This window comes from Leptonotus elevatus, chromosome 20 (assembly GCF_054856555.1).
Source record: "Leptonotus elevatus isolate MCC_2025b chromosome 20, RoL_Lele_1.0, whole genome shotgun sequence".
Lineage (NCBI taxonomy): Eukaryota > Metazoa > Chordata > Actinopteri > Syngnathiformes > Syngnathidae > Leptonotus > Leptonotus elevatus.
The window spans coordinates 12,776,834-12,793,052 of NC_141258.1; the positions used below are offsets into that span (position 1 = coordinate 12,776,834).

At 37.9% G+C, this 16,219-nt stretch overlaps 1 protein-coding gene across 15 annotated transcripts in view; it reads left to right on the forward strand.

Moving 5' to 3' along the window:
- The window catches only part of rbfox3a (RNA binding fox-1 homolog 3a), a 436,944-nt gene that overhangs the window by 409,155 nt on the left and 11,570 nt on the right, over nucleotides 1-16,219 (forward strand). For 12 of the 15 annotated variants that reach the window (XM_086064227.1, XM_086064229.1, XM_086064230.1 and 9 more), the window contains one exon: nucleotides 2,416-2,924. The exons of 2 other annotated variants lie outside the window; for them this stretch is intronic. In XM_086064227.1, the coding sequence (XP_085920353.1) occupies nucleotides 2,416-2,460 (45 nt within the window). In that variant the 3' untranslated portion in view covers nucleotides 2,461-2,924. Of the gene's footprint in view, nucleotides 1-2,415; nucleotides 2,925-16,219 lie in introns of those variants that run through there. One more of the 15 variants, XR_015091658.1, reaches the window with a different exon arrangement.

The window sequence follows — 16,219 nt, forward strand, 5'->3', positions numbered from 1 at the left end:
ATAACAACAATTTCTATATTTATATTTTTTATCTTTGTTAATTTCATTGTTATATTTAACTATACATTTTCAATTTATCATTATCTTTCTTTGCTGATTGGCTGGAAGAAATCAAAGGCTTCTACAGTCTCATTATGGGATGTGTAACATCCACTTTTTGACTCAAGTTTGCGTTACCAAATGATTCCTTGCCCTAATTTAGGTACCCTTCTTGGTACCCGTAAGGACTGCAGCATAGTTGCTGCTTGATGCAGCATGTTGGGTTCCAAAAAAAAAATAAAAAAATCCTATGCAGATTAATGCTGCAGTGCTGACATGTGTGTGGTGATGGCAATCACGATCCCGCCACACCTCCCCCATGTGTCCCCCATGCACACCTCCCTTCCTCCCCTATAGTGCAGCTGCTAGCTAAAAGCCTTCATTAATTACAACCATTATTTCCTCTTCATTTACTTAATTAAAACAGTGGCCTGTGTTTTCCTCCTTATTACTTTAAACTTTCATCTCTTTTTTTCTTCAAATCACTCCTCCCTTTTGCCACATCCTCCCACGTAAGTGATTTTAAGTGGGGAAATATATCATACACGGTAATATTCTAATCTTCAAAAGTAACTGAGCTTCCCAAAGTCAGTCACAACGTTCAATTAAAATTTGAAATATAAGCTAGGAAATAATGATATAATATTAATAATTGATTATGGTAAGATACTGTTGGTGATGAATCAGAATCTGATTTATTGGCCAAGTATAAATAAGTAAAAATAGCGATGACCAACAGAGGGAGACAGAACGGGAAGCCTGGTGGTTCGCTAGTTAGCACCCCAAATTTTTAAAATAATAATAGCTGATTCCTGGCACAAATGCTAAAGGAAAAACATGTAATTCACACTTTTATTTTGGCCTATATTACTTTCAAATATATTTAAAAAATACGTTCATTTTTCAACAGGTCTCATGTGAATCCCGATTCAGGATGAGCATTTTATTTATTTTTTGACAACCAGTAATTTCCTTGATTAACTAAGAGTAAAATTAACGCTCAATCAATCACTTAAGTGTTTTTTTTTTTAATGTGTCTGTTAATTGCCTGGAAGAATCTCTCATTGATAGTTGCTGCTTAGAATCCAGTGTTGTTGTCTTGAGCTGCCTGGAGGAGTTGTGCCATTGCGGAATTCTTGTACATGAAGCTCAACGTCTCTCAGTGAATGTCAAGTTATTGTTCTTGTTCGGCCAACTAGATGAGACTGAATCAACAGAGCCTCTGCTTGTTGCAGCCGACCATGTCATTTAGTGTACAACAGCTCTTTTATGACTACCTTACATAGTCTTAATACAATTTTAATAGATTTGTATTTATTTATTTTGTTACAAAGTACAGATGTAAACCTTATGTAGGTCAATAAATATTGGGCAAAGTTTATAAGACAAGTACCGTACTTTTCGGACTATAAGTCGCTTCAGTCAAAAAATGCATTAGGAAGAAGATTAAAAAAACATAAATAAGACACTGAATATTAAGTTGAATTTTGGGGGGGAAATGTATTATATTAAAAACGTGACCAAGAACAGTAGAGCTCCTACTCGCACACAAAATCCCTATTCTCTAATTGTGATGATGGCAACTTCCACTTCTGAAAAAATTGATGAATTGGTAGTCATGGCAACTAATATGTGGCATATGTCGTTAGTTTGCTGCCTCCACTCATGGCAAGAAACAAAGGGCCGTCTCCCTAGCGAGCTGGATAGTTTAGCATGCAGTATCCGCCATAACAAGGATTTACTATTTACATCACCAAAAGTTGCAACAACCGACCACGATTCTACTTTTGACCACAATGCGATGCGGAATTCTAGTTCAGATTAGCCGTTTTTAAATGAAAAAAAAAGACTTTTCAGTAATTTGAAGTGAACATTTCAAAATCAATTGGAAGTTGTTAGCTCCTGCCAAGATGACTGGGGAATGGAGATTTTGGGTGCGAGTTTGAGCTCTAATTTTAATATACACAAGTTGCATCTGAGTAGCCAAACTGTGAAAAATTGTGGGATTTATAGTCTTGAAAATACGGTACATAGTGTTAATCCATCAATTGGTTTGTGGAACTTGAATTAAAACTGCTTTTTTTTTTTTTTAAAGCACAGAAAATTAAAATGATTTACATTAAAATGGCATCAAAACTTTGAAATACAATCAGTATAAAAAATTATGTGAGGTTCAGAAAATGGACTGATGGATTTAAATACTAAAATACATGAACGGTACCTACAGACTTTTTTAAGGAGGCAATGTGGAAAGAAAAAGGGAAGATTGATTTGTTTGCACAAAAGAAAGAAGTTAACTTGTATAATATAAAAAATCAAGGGTGGACATTGGATACTGATTGGAGCTTCTTTTTTTTTTCATCTTTGATGTTGCAGGCTAGCCTTTACAGAGGAGGGTGCAGTCGCTTCACTCCCTACTAGAAAGGAGGGAGTCACGCCCCCTTTCCCTCCCCAGCAAAAAACAAACAAACATAAAAGCAACAGCAAACAAAATCTATAAATATATGAAGAAACACACTATATGTCAAGGTGGAAATGCAGTAGTTGGTGAATGGATTCAATGTATTTATTCGGGACCTTATTTTTCATTGGTGGGAGTGGTGTAGGGGGCAGTTGTCAACATAGGGAATCTTTATTTCCAATCTTTCTGTGTGTTCTCACCAAATTAGTCTGTAACTCCGCTCCTAATGTGTTAGTTTTAATTCCACCCAATTCCCCAACTTGTTATTGTTTCGATTAGTCATTTCCCTCATATACATTAAGCGCAGGAGCCTTCAGCAAATTCCATTTTGAGCAAAAAACTTACATATGGAATTTATAACATAAATGGCACAACCATTTGGCCCTAAGAGACCTGGCTCCAAGCTGACTTAATGGGACTTAAGTCCAAATAAGGTAAAACTGGGGGGGGGGGGGGAGCTCAGCATTAAGTGATGCATAACGGAAGGCAGGCTAAGAGTGAGGACACAGACTGATCTATTACTGAATGTGAATGCAGAAGGAAGTGATGTATAGTGGGTGTGTGGAGAAAGAGCTATGGCAGCCATTGCAAAATGGGCGTTGGAGCCAATTGACTGTTGGCTAGCTGCCAGAGGCAGGAGGTATCACATTGCTTCTGAATTGCTTTACAGGGGGGGGGGGGGGGCATTTTTTTCACTCAATATGTATCGTTTCCTGTCTGTTCACATCATGCACATACTAAGCAATGATGCCACATGTGAAATATGTCTTCCATCTAATGAACAAATGGAAGAGTGTTACAAAAATATATATATTTATGCCTCAATCACCCCAAAAGGCTTTTATTTAAACTTGCTTGATCAGTCTGCACAAATCACAGATTTAAATGCTTTAGCTTTCTAGTGCATTTTTAAATGCGGCAAGCAAATCGTCGAATTGGCATTTTGTGAGTTAGCGACCTCCTGATGAATGTCTACTCATCCACGACATATTATTTATGATTATCGGTTCCACGGGAAACTTAGCAGGACCCAGTCTGCTGCTTTTCTGCAGACGTTGTCAATAGACTTCCAAGATTGATGAATAAGGAATATACTGTAAATGGAACATAATTCACAAATAAAATTAATAATTAGTATTCCGTCAAATTATTCATGGGTTAGTGTTCATATTCGTATTTGTTATTTAGCGAGTGTATGAGCAAACTTTTGTTACGTAAGGTGCAGAGTTAGGACCCAAACGCAATGAGTTGGGGAACAGACATTCATGATATACAAAAATACAAAGTAACAACAGACAGCCTTGGAAAAAACACTTGACGGAGAAACCTTGACTGAGAAACCTTGATTGAGAGAGCAGGGCTGGATGCATGGGAGCAACCTTGAACACAAATTGCATGGAAGAGAGAAACCTCCACGTATTGACAAAGTGTAATTCAGTAACTCTCGCTATGGCAATGCACAATTCTATATGACAGAATAACGGCCTTTATTACAAAATAAGAGTGACTAGACAATCTAAGACTGGCAAATACAGGACCTTAGCAACTGCATAGCAACTGACAACATCATCATAAGTGACAAGGCAACTGCATAATGACTTCAAAATAATAGTGACTAAACAATGTGACAAAATAAGAGTGACTAGACAAACTAAGAGTGTTAGAAACTGCATAGCAACTGACAACATCATCATCGTCATAAGGGATATTGCAACTGCATAGTGACTTAAAAATAGGAGTGACTAAACAATATGACAGAATAAGAGTGACTAGACAAACTAAGAGTTAGAAACTGCATAGCAACTGACAACATCTTCATCATCATCATAAGGGATATAGCAACTGCATAGCATCTACAAAATTAGAGTAACTAGACAAAATACAGGTGACAAATACAACATCACCATAACGTCATTATTGCTCAAAATAAAATCATATTCATGTTGGGGAAACATGATTTTAATGCATGTAACTAATGTCCATACTTTGTAAATCCAACAGACTCTTTTTCAGTGTATGTGACTGTGTTTTGGGTTGGGTCATGGGGTCATTGTGTTGTTATGAATTTGTTGTCAGTTGCAATGAAGTTGCTAAGTCCATTGTGGTGGTGGTGAGGATGATGATGGATGATGGATGATGGATGATGATGTGTTTGTCACCCTAATTTTGTCATGCCACTCTTATTCTGTAGTTTCTATGCAGTTGCTATGTCCCTTATGATGATGTGTTTGTCACCCTAGTTTTATTTAGTCGCTCTTATTTTGGAGTTGCTATGCAGTTGCTTTGTCCCTTATGATGATGACTGTCACCCTAATTTTGTCTAGTTGCTCTTATTTTGTAGTTGCTATACAGTTGCTATGTCTCTTGTGATGATGGTGTATTTGTCACCTTTATTTTGTCTAGTCACTCTTATTTTGTAGTTGCTATGGAGTTACTATTTCCCTTATAATGATAATGATGATGATGTTGTCAGTTGCTATGCAGTTGCTAAGGTCCTCTATTAGCCACTCTTAGTTTGGCAGGTCACAGTCTGGCACAGACCCTTATTTTTTAGTGTACTGTATGTCCCAACCCAAAACACAGCCGCAACAACTTTTTTTGCAGCATTATTGCTCCAAATACATTCAGTTTTAAAAGGAAACTTAATCATTAATTTAAATAAATGTAGAAAAAGTAAAATGACTGTTGATATCTGAAAACAAAGCAAGTTTGTTTGCATTGATTTTGTTCAAGTTTTACTAAAGACAGAATTTATTGGAAAAAGGCATAGCAGAACACGCCATTGGTGTTTGAGGTGCAAAAGACTGATTTGTTCTCCACACACATCAAAGCAGTCCACGCATGAGGTTGGATGAATTTAGTTCATGACACTGACGAAAATATTGTGATTTGGGCCCTTTATTGAACTTGGCTCTCAGTGTATTAACCAGAAATGAGCCAATAGTCACATGGCCACAGCAGGCAGTTGTCCCTTAACTTCACTCCATCTCTCACAAACATGTACACACAAAAACACACACGTATAGGAGCTCCCTCACCAGTAAAGCATCTGTGCCGGCTGTGTCTGATGGGATCGTAAAGACGGGAGTCAGTAGCGCAGGAAGGGAAGAGAGTGTGAAGAGCAGCAGTAACCGAAGCAATATACGCCGCAGATTAGAGATAAGAGAGTTCAGTCAATAGGCACTGATCTCATTTGAAGATAGACCAGACGGACTCAACTCACACAAACACGCACAAATTCGCACTTGCTCCCCTAGCTGTCAGCGTTGGTCGTTTTTTTTTCTTGTTCCCCTGCTGTTGCCAAAAATCGGGATTGAACAAAAGCCTCAGTTTTACTGTGCGCAAGCATAATATGTGGCTTTAATCTAAGAAGCACCATGTCGTAACTCGTAACAAACACCGTGTGTTCACCCTGCAAGCACCTCTTAATAGTTTTTATCTTTGTGAGAAGACTTGCAGAGAGGACTTGCAGACATTTAGTGGTGAAGTAGCAGATTGAAAGCAAACTGTGCCGATCCGTAGGAATACAGGACAGCTACACATACGTACTGTAGAGCGTGTTATTATCAGGTACGATGTTTACTACTATTACTACTAATAACACTAATAACTAATAATACCACTTTTTTTTCAGACCGAGACCAGTATGAGAATGAACACATACAAATGAACCGTACTTTTACATAAGATTTCTATCAAACCAGACTTTTTGTTTACTTCTGACAAAATGCAGAACATTGACACTGCAATAAAGAATACATTTTAAAAAACAGCTAACTCCAAATTTAGAATTCAAACAGAAGTGTAAAATAAAGCCGCCAACTCGTTGCGTAATAGTCTCTGTTCAAAATAAATTAAAGTGCAAAAATACTACAGGTTTGAGTGTGAAGCATGGCAGTATGAAATTGGCAATTAGTAAGTACAGAGGTACCTCGGAGTTTGAGCATAATTCGTTCCTGTGAAGTGTTCAAAGTTTGATTTATTCAAATTCCAAAACATTTTTTCCCATAGGAAATAATGTAAATGCAATTAATCTGTTCCCAAGATCCAAAAAAAGAACATGTCTATTTTAATTTATTTCTAATTAAATTGAATTTCTATTTATGTAAAAACATGTACACCCTGTACAGTATTTAAACAAAAACAAAAAAATACCTTACCTTTTTTATTGTGGTGTGATGGTATGACTGGATGAAAAATGCAAATGTTCGGGGACTGTTGTAAATCATTGCTATGTTAATGCTTGCTTTAGTTCAGTGTTGAGTTTGTGTATTTTACATTGAGCATGTTGACTTAGACTTAGACTTAGACTACTAAGGGGTACTTGTGTGCACTGTTTAAGGTCAGGACCCCAGTATTTACGGAAAAAGTCAAGGTAGATACAACGGTGCAATTATCGCCTTCCACTGTGGTTCGTAGCACTCTGGCACTGTCGTCTTTCTTTGGGCTCGTGGCAAAGAAAATTGTCGTGGAAAAATAAAAATTCACTCGCAAATGTACGGAGCACATCTGAGCGTGTTCACGCTTTTACTCGAAATGAGCAGCACCTTGTCTCGAGTACCGTGACGTGAGCATTCAGCAGGTCAAACTCCGAGGCATTTTTTTCTTTGATGTTTTGGTCGAAGTCCGATTTGTACGAGTTCCGAGATGTGTCTGTTATACAATCATCAGAAACAATGGAACATATTAATGCACTGAATATGAACAACATACTATTTTTCTCAGGCGATGTGTAAAATAAGTAGATGCCTGAATTACTGTAATTGAGAAAAGTCATCATACCGCCCAAATTGATTTAGCAAATCAATGCATAATGTTGGTAAATGCTAGGCGTGTCAAAATTGGTGAGTTCATTTTGAGTTCATTTAAAGTTCCTTTAATGACACACATTTTTTTAACGCACAATTAATGACCGCCTCTTGCTTGGAAAGCCTGTACTGAGGGAATTCCAGTCACAATGCAGCAGACACGTCCACATCAAAATTTTGCAGTAATAAATTTAATAATAATGCATATATTTGTGGAGACTCTCGTCAAGTTGTATTTTACAATTTTAAAATGCAGAATTTCCCAAGTTACTTCAAGTTAAAGATTAGATAGCTCTTAATATGAAAAGAAAAATGCACTGAGCTGTCAAATTGCATTTCAATGGGCATATGAGAGGATGGATTAAATTCAAAAGGGGAAAAACGCTGTCAATCATGCCCAAATTAAGTGAACAAATAAACATGTACATTTTGGTAAAAACACACTAAAAATGCACACTAAGCATTAATATAAATAGAGATGGGCGAGGACCGATACCAGGTATTTGTATCGGGCCGATACCAAGCCACATTTCATGGTATCGGTACTCAGGACAGATATCGATACTGGTATCGGCCCCCCGCTCTTGTGGCATTTTTTGTCAGAAAGACTGAGGGGAACGAAAGTTTTGTTCCGTCTCGCTCGCTTCCTGTGTGTCTCCTTATGAGGTAACACTGGTTCATTTCATTACTTCCGGCAGCACCATTTTGTTTTTGCGTTACTGAGAATAAATAAGTACACTTGTGAGTAATATCACCTATATCTGTGGTTCAATGTGTGTTATATATGTTTGTAGCTCACGTAACTTTAACTAACGTTTAATTGCCTCGTTTACGTTTGCAGTGCACTTAATTGCCTCATTGACGGCGTCGAGTTGAGGTGCTACAAATAGAACGGTGCCATTTACGGCCCGCGCAGATGCTAATTATAAATATTAAATATTTGTAATGAACGGAGAACGTGAAACAGGAAGCGGAAATACAGAGCAGCCTTCCAAATTAAAAGCATGGATTTCAAAACAAGATATAATTAAACATCACACACTAAACAGCTTGAATGTTTTTTAACATGGTAGATACTACTAAATTACTTGAAGCCCTATTGTATTTAATTGAACTCTTTGCACTTCACTCTATTCCTAAAAGTTGTCCAACCGCATACTGTATTTTGATTGGGACTTCTTCTTTTTTTTGGCCACTGGATTATTTGTTTCATCTTATCTATTGATTTTTTTAAATAATTTTTTGGTGTGTGCTCTATGTAAAAAGACTTTTATGAGCAAATTGAAAAATATATAATTGCCATTAATTTCATTCCATTTTAAGGAAATGTGCTGTAGTTGGGATATATGTCATTTTTCAAAAATTATCTGTCATTATTTTTGGGGAAATTTTATGTATTATAAGTACTAATGGTACTTGGTATCGGTGAGTACTGAAGATTTGAGTATCGTATCGGTTTAAAAAAAAGTGGTATCGAACATCCCTAAATATAAACCTTATAAATATACATATACTTAAAGAAATTGCATCATAATAGACAAATTTGTTTGTTGGATGGAGTTCACTTAGAAAAGCTCTTTCTCAGTCATTGGTTTTGATCACCATTGGTATTGGCTGTCACAAGTACCAATGCCGTAAAATAGGTTTGTATCAGTAATCGCTCATCCCTATTAATAACAATCACTACTAGTCTCCACCATCATTGACGTACAATTGAGGAAAGTTGGTAACAAATAATCATTTGACAACGCTGTGAAGAGGAGCATTTTCTGCAGCGTGCGCTCTGACTGGAATGCGACAGTAGATAAGACCCTACACAAATCCAATAGACAGGGATCTCTACCAGCTGATAGCCAGTTAACTGCAGGTAACAAAGAAATCTTAAAACACAACATACACTCATAGACATTTATGCCGATACACTTCCATTAAAGGCTGAAAAACTCACAATGAAATAAATTGAAATTGATCATCCTTATCTTCATAAAAACGTTGGCTCAGTATAAATGGTAATTAAATATGCCATAATTCATTGTTTCATTAGTGTCCATGGTATCCCAACTTTGTTGCGGATGAAGTAGAATAGAAAAACAATGATAAAAGCAAACTGTAATAGTATTAATTTATGCATCCAAATTAAGTTGCTCACTCAAATTTGAAGAAAGGGTGATGCTTTTCAATGTTTGTAACACATTTAGCATTTTTTATGAATTCAGAATAACACAAATACTGTATATAAAACAATATACTGTATATACATCATTTTGTATGAATATTGCATATCTTATATCGGAATTCTGTATTGTGAATAAATACATACATTTTGTCTCTGCAGTCATTACCAAGCTTCTTTATGAGTGTAAATAAGCAACAACAACAAAAGGTGAACAATGCAATGAGTTAGTTTTATTTGCATTAAAGATGATTGACCACAGAAAAACAAACATCAAACATCTGGCAACACATGTAAACAAGCATAAAATGTGTGGTTATAAAACAAGCCTAAGGCCTAAAAAACAAACCCGGACAGTGAAATGCTTCTACGGGGAACGGACCAGAAATGATGAAGCTGACATAAGATGATATGAGAAGCCTTGGCACAAATCAGAGTGCATCGTTACTGTATCGTTAGCGATAACGACACAAGAACAAAAGTAAAGTGAAGACCTGACTGTTAAAAATGATTATTACTACTGGCATTATTGTGATGGATCAAATCAATAGTCCCCATTGTGTGTCACAATACCTGCATATCAATATTTTATTTGATATTTCCCTATTCGGCATTATGGTGGTGGTTAACACAACTGCATCACAGTCGAGCGGTTCTGGGTTTGAATTCTGAATGGGTTTTTTTAAATTAAAAAAATATATAATTACTTGTGTCAGTAAACAGTAATTATAGTTTTTTGAAAAATGGATATCAACCGTATCAAATAAAAACCGGGAAATATATGCTCTCTAATCTTAACATGCTACATATTTTTATTGTATATATTGTATATGAATGTGTGTTGGGGTGGGTTGATATGACAGTGACAATGGCAACATTATCCTGGTGTAATATAAATGCAAAAGTAGTCTCCCACTAATATGTATCGACTTGTATATGTGGTATAATGCAATGTCAGTGATGATGGGATATCACCTGCTTTTTCCTCAATGTATAAAAAAAAATCAGTTTTACTTCATCCATCGCTAACCCATGCACTTTACACTACAACCGATTGACAAATGTACTTTCATTTCAACTTTTGTAATTTTGTTTCAATTTATATTGTGTATCGTGTAATTTAATGCTATAGTCATTATTAATGAACTATTTAAAGTGTTTGTCATTGAGTTGTACTAAAAAAAAAATAGCATTCATGTCTAAAGAGATACCTTAATGTATGTTTGTTTTTGTAATATCTAGGGGTAACATAAAGGGTTAGACAATGTAAACCTTTTATATGATCAGAAAATGTTTAACCGTTTCAACTCATTTGAATGTCTTTCTAGTATAAATGGTCACATTAATGAAGTCTTTTGATAAACCATTGGCCTAATACCGTCTGAAATGTGATGCTTTGTATTTATTCTTCTCACACACTGACTACTTTCATTAACTTATTTGCTCCCAGAATCGTATAAATATGTTCCATTTTAAATACTAGCATGGTCCCAAAAACGTATTTATACGTTTTTTAAATATATATATTTTTTATGCTAGAGCAGGGCTACCCAACCTTTTTTGACCCAAGACTTACTTTTCCATTTGCCAAGCTCCCAAGATCTACCACTTCAGCGCCAACATCGCAAACACACACACACACACACATATTTTCCCTCCTGCTGTAGCTAACGTCACAACACTTTTTTAAAGCGTAGGCAGGCAACAAGGTGGTCATCAGTCATTGAGGCATTGAAGAGAGGCAGTTTTGTCTCACCAACAAATCCCATCAAAGCATTAAAAATATCTTTACCTCTGGTGTGTCTTTTTAATGGCAAAGCAATGAGTAGCTCTTCCTTGATGCTCATGTCTTTGAAAGGAGGGAAAGCACACACACCTGTCAATATCCGTCCTCAGCCATTTCTTCACATCGCCTTGTAGTGGTGAAAGTTGCACAGCCTTTGTTAACAGCCTTTAAAATCTCAGATTTATTTTTAAAGTCATCAAAAAGGCTATCCGTTGCTTTCTTTACAATATCCCGGTCTCTGAATGGCTTCTTGTGTTTAGCAAAAACACGTAACTTACGCGATAGGAAGCAATAGTTGCGGCTTTAGCTTTGGCCTTCGGTTTGGTGAAAATTGCTTGCTGTGCTGCAAGCTGTGCTTTCAAATCCCGCACGTTTGCAGCGTGTAATGCGGTTTTTGCCAGTACGTCCTTCTCGTAGCTCCCATGTAGAGCTTTAAAGTGCCGCTCCACATTTCCTTTCTTCGCCAACGCCGCTGTTCCCTTGCAGATTAAACAGACGGGTTCTGAATTAGAATAAACAAACAAAAAATCTTCCTCCCACTCTGGGTGAAAATGATATGTTTTGGCTCGTTTTTCCGCCATTTTAGTCCTGTAAGCGCTGACTGCAACCCACTTCCGTCATGCACTACCTTGGGTTAAAGGTGACATAATATATATATATATAATGTATATAATAATATATATTTATTTTTAATTTTTTGTGAATGTGTAATATGGTGCGCAGGGGCAGTTATTACAAAAAATTAATAATAATAAAAATAATATAATAACACAAGCCAACTTTCTCTCTCTCCCCCCTATTCAGTGACCTCACTAGTCTAAACATGACATTCTGGTTAATATTTCATTTGTAAAATAAGGTTTAAGACACAAAATCCAGCCATTTTTATCCATCTCAGGGTGCAGCCATTTTGCCACTTGTCGACTGAAGTTACATCAGCTCACCTGTTTTCTGAAGCTGAGCTGTGATTGGTCGTTGCCTGAGCCCTGAGCAACTGTGATGTCATCTTCAGTTGACAGCAAGTGGCAAAATGGCTGCCCCCTGAGATGGATAAAAACGGCTGGATTTTGCTGCTAAACTCATATTCCACTAACACAATATCAACCAGAATACCATATTTAGACCAGTGGGGCTGCATAGAACATATTATTGTTTTGAGTTTAACTTATTTGCTCCGAAAAACGTATAAAAACTATTTTAAATATTGCCATGGTCCCAAAAGCATATTTATAGTTTTTTTTTTTTTAATGCTAGAGCATCTAGAGCAGTGGTTTGGCAAACTCGGTCCTCAAGGGCCGGCGTCCTGCAGGTTTTGGAGGTTTCCCTGCTGCAACGCAGCTGATTCCAATCAACAGGATTGTTACCAAGCTTATGCAGAGCTTGCTGATGAGCTGATCATATATCAGCTGTGTTGGAGAAGGGAAACGTCCAAAACCCGCAGGACTCCGGACAGATTGTGCCCACCCCTGATCTAGAGCATACAGAAGGCTTAGACGCAGTGTCTGACCTGAAGAGGTCGCTTAAAGCAGTAGTAGTTATTTAAAAAACGGCCAGCAGGTGGCAGCAGAGTATAAGAGATCAGCCACGGCCATGTTGCAACAAGCTCTTTTCCCCAGTTTTTTAAACTGGTTCATGAATAGTGATTAAATTAAGCTATATTCTAGTGCTAATTGCCTTAACCAGAATCCTACATCGCATTGTAGCCAAAGGTACAATCATGATGGATCAATGCGTCTTGTATACCAAGTTTCCATGACTACCGTTCTTCTATGGAACTTATTCGTCTCCTTTAGGTAGTCATGGAAAATTGGGCGGTTTCGGTTTCCACAAGATTACACAAAGTGCATTAATCCACCAGAATTATACCTTTGGCTACAATGTGATGCGGGAGTCTGATTAAGATAATCCATTATAAAAGAAAAAGAAAATCTTTAACATAATCTTGAATCTGTGGAGCCCAAACCTTTGCACCCAAAGACCCATTAACAATTGTTGTATGCCATTCAAGCAACTTCCCAATGAAAGTTTACCTCTAAAGTCTTCCTTTTGGAGATTACATTGGAAACTGAGTTATTGCAATGTGTAGTAGCGCCCAGTGTAATATGGCTAACTTGACAGTAATTGGCATGAATAATAAAAGAAGCAAAAGCAATAATATCTCTCTGCACATTCATCACTGTGTCACACGTCATCAGGAAGTGAAAAAACTTAATTTCTCCATGACTGCATACCTGCATTTGTGAAGATTAACAAAATCTATTCTCAACTAAATAAGAATACATTTTACCAGAGAGAGAAAAAATCATTGCATTTATTCCAATTATCTCCTCATGGATAAATCCAAAGTGTGCTCAGTGTTTGTTTGCACCTTTGTGGTCTATTTCATGAACCTCCATATGATGTGTATAGCCTCGTGTCCCCAGTAGGATTGTGGGGGGACAAAAGACTTCCAAATCAAGCAGGAAGGATCCACATGGGAGCCAATTTAAAAGGCCACATATTTTTCATGAAGCTGTGCTCGGAGTCACAGCAATTTTCAAACAGAAAGAAAGTTCAAGTACAACTGAACCGTATCAGGAAACTTTAATGGGTATATTTGTGCCCGCCACGTTTTCACATTCATTCTATTGTATATGATTTTGTGAATGTGGAAAGATAACCAATTTTTGTTTTATGTTTTTGTATATTATCTGTAAATGTGGCTGATAATTATAAGTTGATTAACTCATTTGCTCCCAAAAACTTATAAATATGTTCTGTTTTGAATATTACCATGCTCCCAAAGACGTATTTCTATGTTTGTTTGTTTGTTTTTATGCTAAAACATACAGAAGGCTTTGATGCAGCCTCTGAACTGCAGAGAACGGTTGAATCAATGGTAGTTTTTACAAAAACGGCCAGCAGGTGGCAGCAAAGTATAAGAGATCAACCAGGGCCATGTTGCAACAAGCTCTTTTACCCACTGTTTTAAACAAATTTGTAAATAATGATTCAACTTAGGGCGCACTCCCACTAGGGCCATTTCTTCCGTACCATACTGAAGCCTGATTGCCCCCCCCCCCTCCCCTGTCCCCCTTCGGCCCATACTCACATAACCAAACCGTGCCCGGGCCCAGTTGCCTCCGAAATAAACGTCATCACGTTGATTCACGCAAGAAGAAGACGTCATCATAAGGGGACTGTTGCGCTATGAAGAGCAAACTCGACAACCCGGTTGCACTAACTTTAACGTTGTTAATGTTTTTTTTGGGGTTTTTTTTGTTCTCTGCTAAATAGTCAACCCTCCCAGATTTATGCATTCATAGACTGTGTGAGACGCTGTTTCACAGTCAGTCGTGGTGCCTGAATGGTCGCTTGCTATATACGTCGCACGTACGTATGTGACGTGATGGTTATGGGCAAACGTACCGTTCTCTGGCCCACCTCTTCCAATCGTGCTAAACTGGGGATCCGAACCGTACTTAGGCGCGGATCAATTGCGCTGATCAGCTATATTCTAATGCCAATTGCTGCAAAACGGAAACAGATACAAATATACTTTTTTTCCTGATTAAAGAATAGACTCTAATCTTTATTTTGGTAGGTTCCATGCTTTTATAGCAATAGAACACATTATTCTGTGGGCCTTGCAAAATCAGTCAAAATCCAGTAAAACAGCCGGGAGCGAAGGAGGTTGCTTCAGTGAAAATGGCTGGGAGTGAATGAGTTAAGTTGCGTACATTTATACAATGTTTTCCTGTGTGAATAACAATACACGATGTCTTTAAAGAGACACCAGTCAGGTTTTCTCATCTGTTCTTTAAAAGAGGTTGATGGCCCACCCACTCTCTGAGCTCGTTTTCGCTGTTCGCTCTTGTCTTGTGAACGTTGACTGATGAGCCAAGAAGCCCCGTCGCTCACCTCCAAGACTCGTTGTCTCGGCTCTTCTTGCAACAGCATGTGGACTTTGTTTGAAGAAGTTTCACACATAGCAGGTGAAGAGGAGCACGCAGGAAGTTGGTAGGTTTGGGAGGGGGAGTCACAGGTGCACAGGCTGCTCAAGCCATTATATTATTATTTATTTATTTTTTGGGTGTCACATCGTCTCAATTCTCAAGCATCCTTGATCACCTATTTTGCGAGTGTATACCTGAGCCCCAGCGGCAGTTTGGGAGCTCACATCACCTCCAAATCCTCCAGCCTTCCCCTCTTCTGCTTCCTTTCCATCCTCTGAGGCTTCTTCTCTGCAGCAGTAGCGAGTATGAAACAAGTCTCGGAGGGTGTGAGCCTGTTAAGCTGAGACGAGAAGAGGCAGTTATCAGCTGTGATTGGTGACACGCTGGTGCAGCTCCACAGGTCCTGTCTCTCACGGTCTCCCATAGGAGGGGGCAGGACGAAGCAACTACAAAGTGGTGCTGAATTTACAAGCAGCCTCTTTTGAAGATCCAACTTCACCCAACGCAGACACTGACTTTCATTGTCTCTGTTTTATAACAGGACGAATGGCATGACAGACTAGTATTACACCCAACTGATGCTCGATATAAATAGTTGCTCTTTGTTCCAGTGCAATTTGCAAGAAATTATAAAACAGTGCTGTATGGATTTTTTCAATTTTGATGTCAGCGATAAAGACTCACTGCCAGCCGAGTAAAAAAAAATATTTTTTGACGTCTATAGTAGTCAATGGCAGTGAATGAGTCAGGGCTGGACTGGCACAAAAAAAATCAGCCCTAGCATTTTGTCTTAGGCCCACTGGCCCGGTCCGGCGCAGCCCAACTCCTGCCTAACATGTAGTTCTGCCACTGATGTTTGTTGATGTTTCAGTTTGCTATCTATATTCAAACTGGATTAATAGACTGGTCCCTCTAAATTGTGGGCCAGTCTCTAGGAGTAAAATGTAGGAAAATAATAATCAAAAAGTACTCCATTGGTCCCAAAAGAGGCCGGCCCACCGGACATCTGCCCGATAT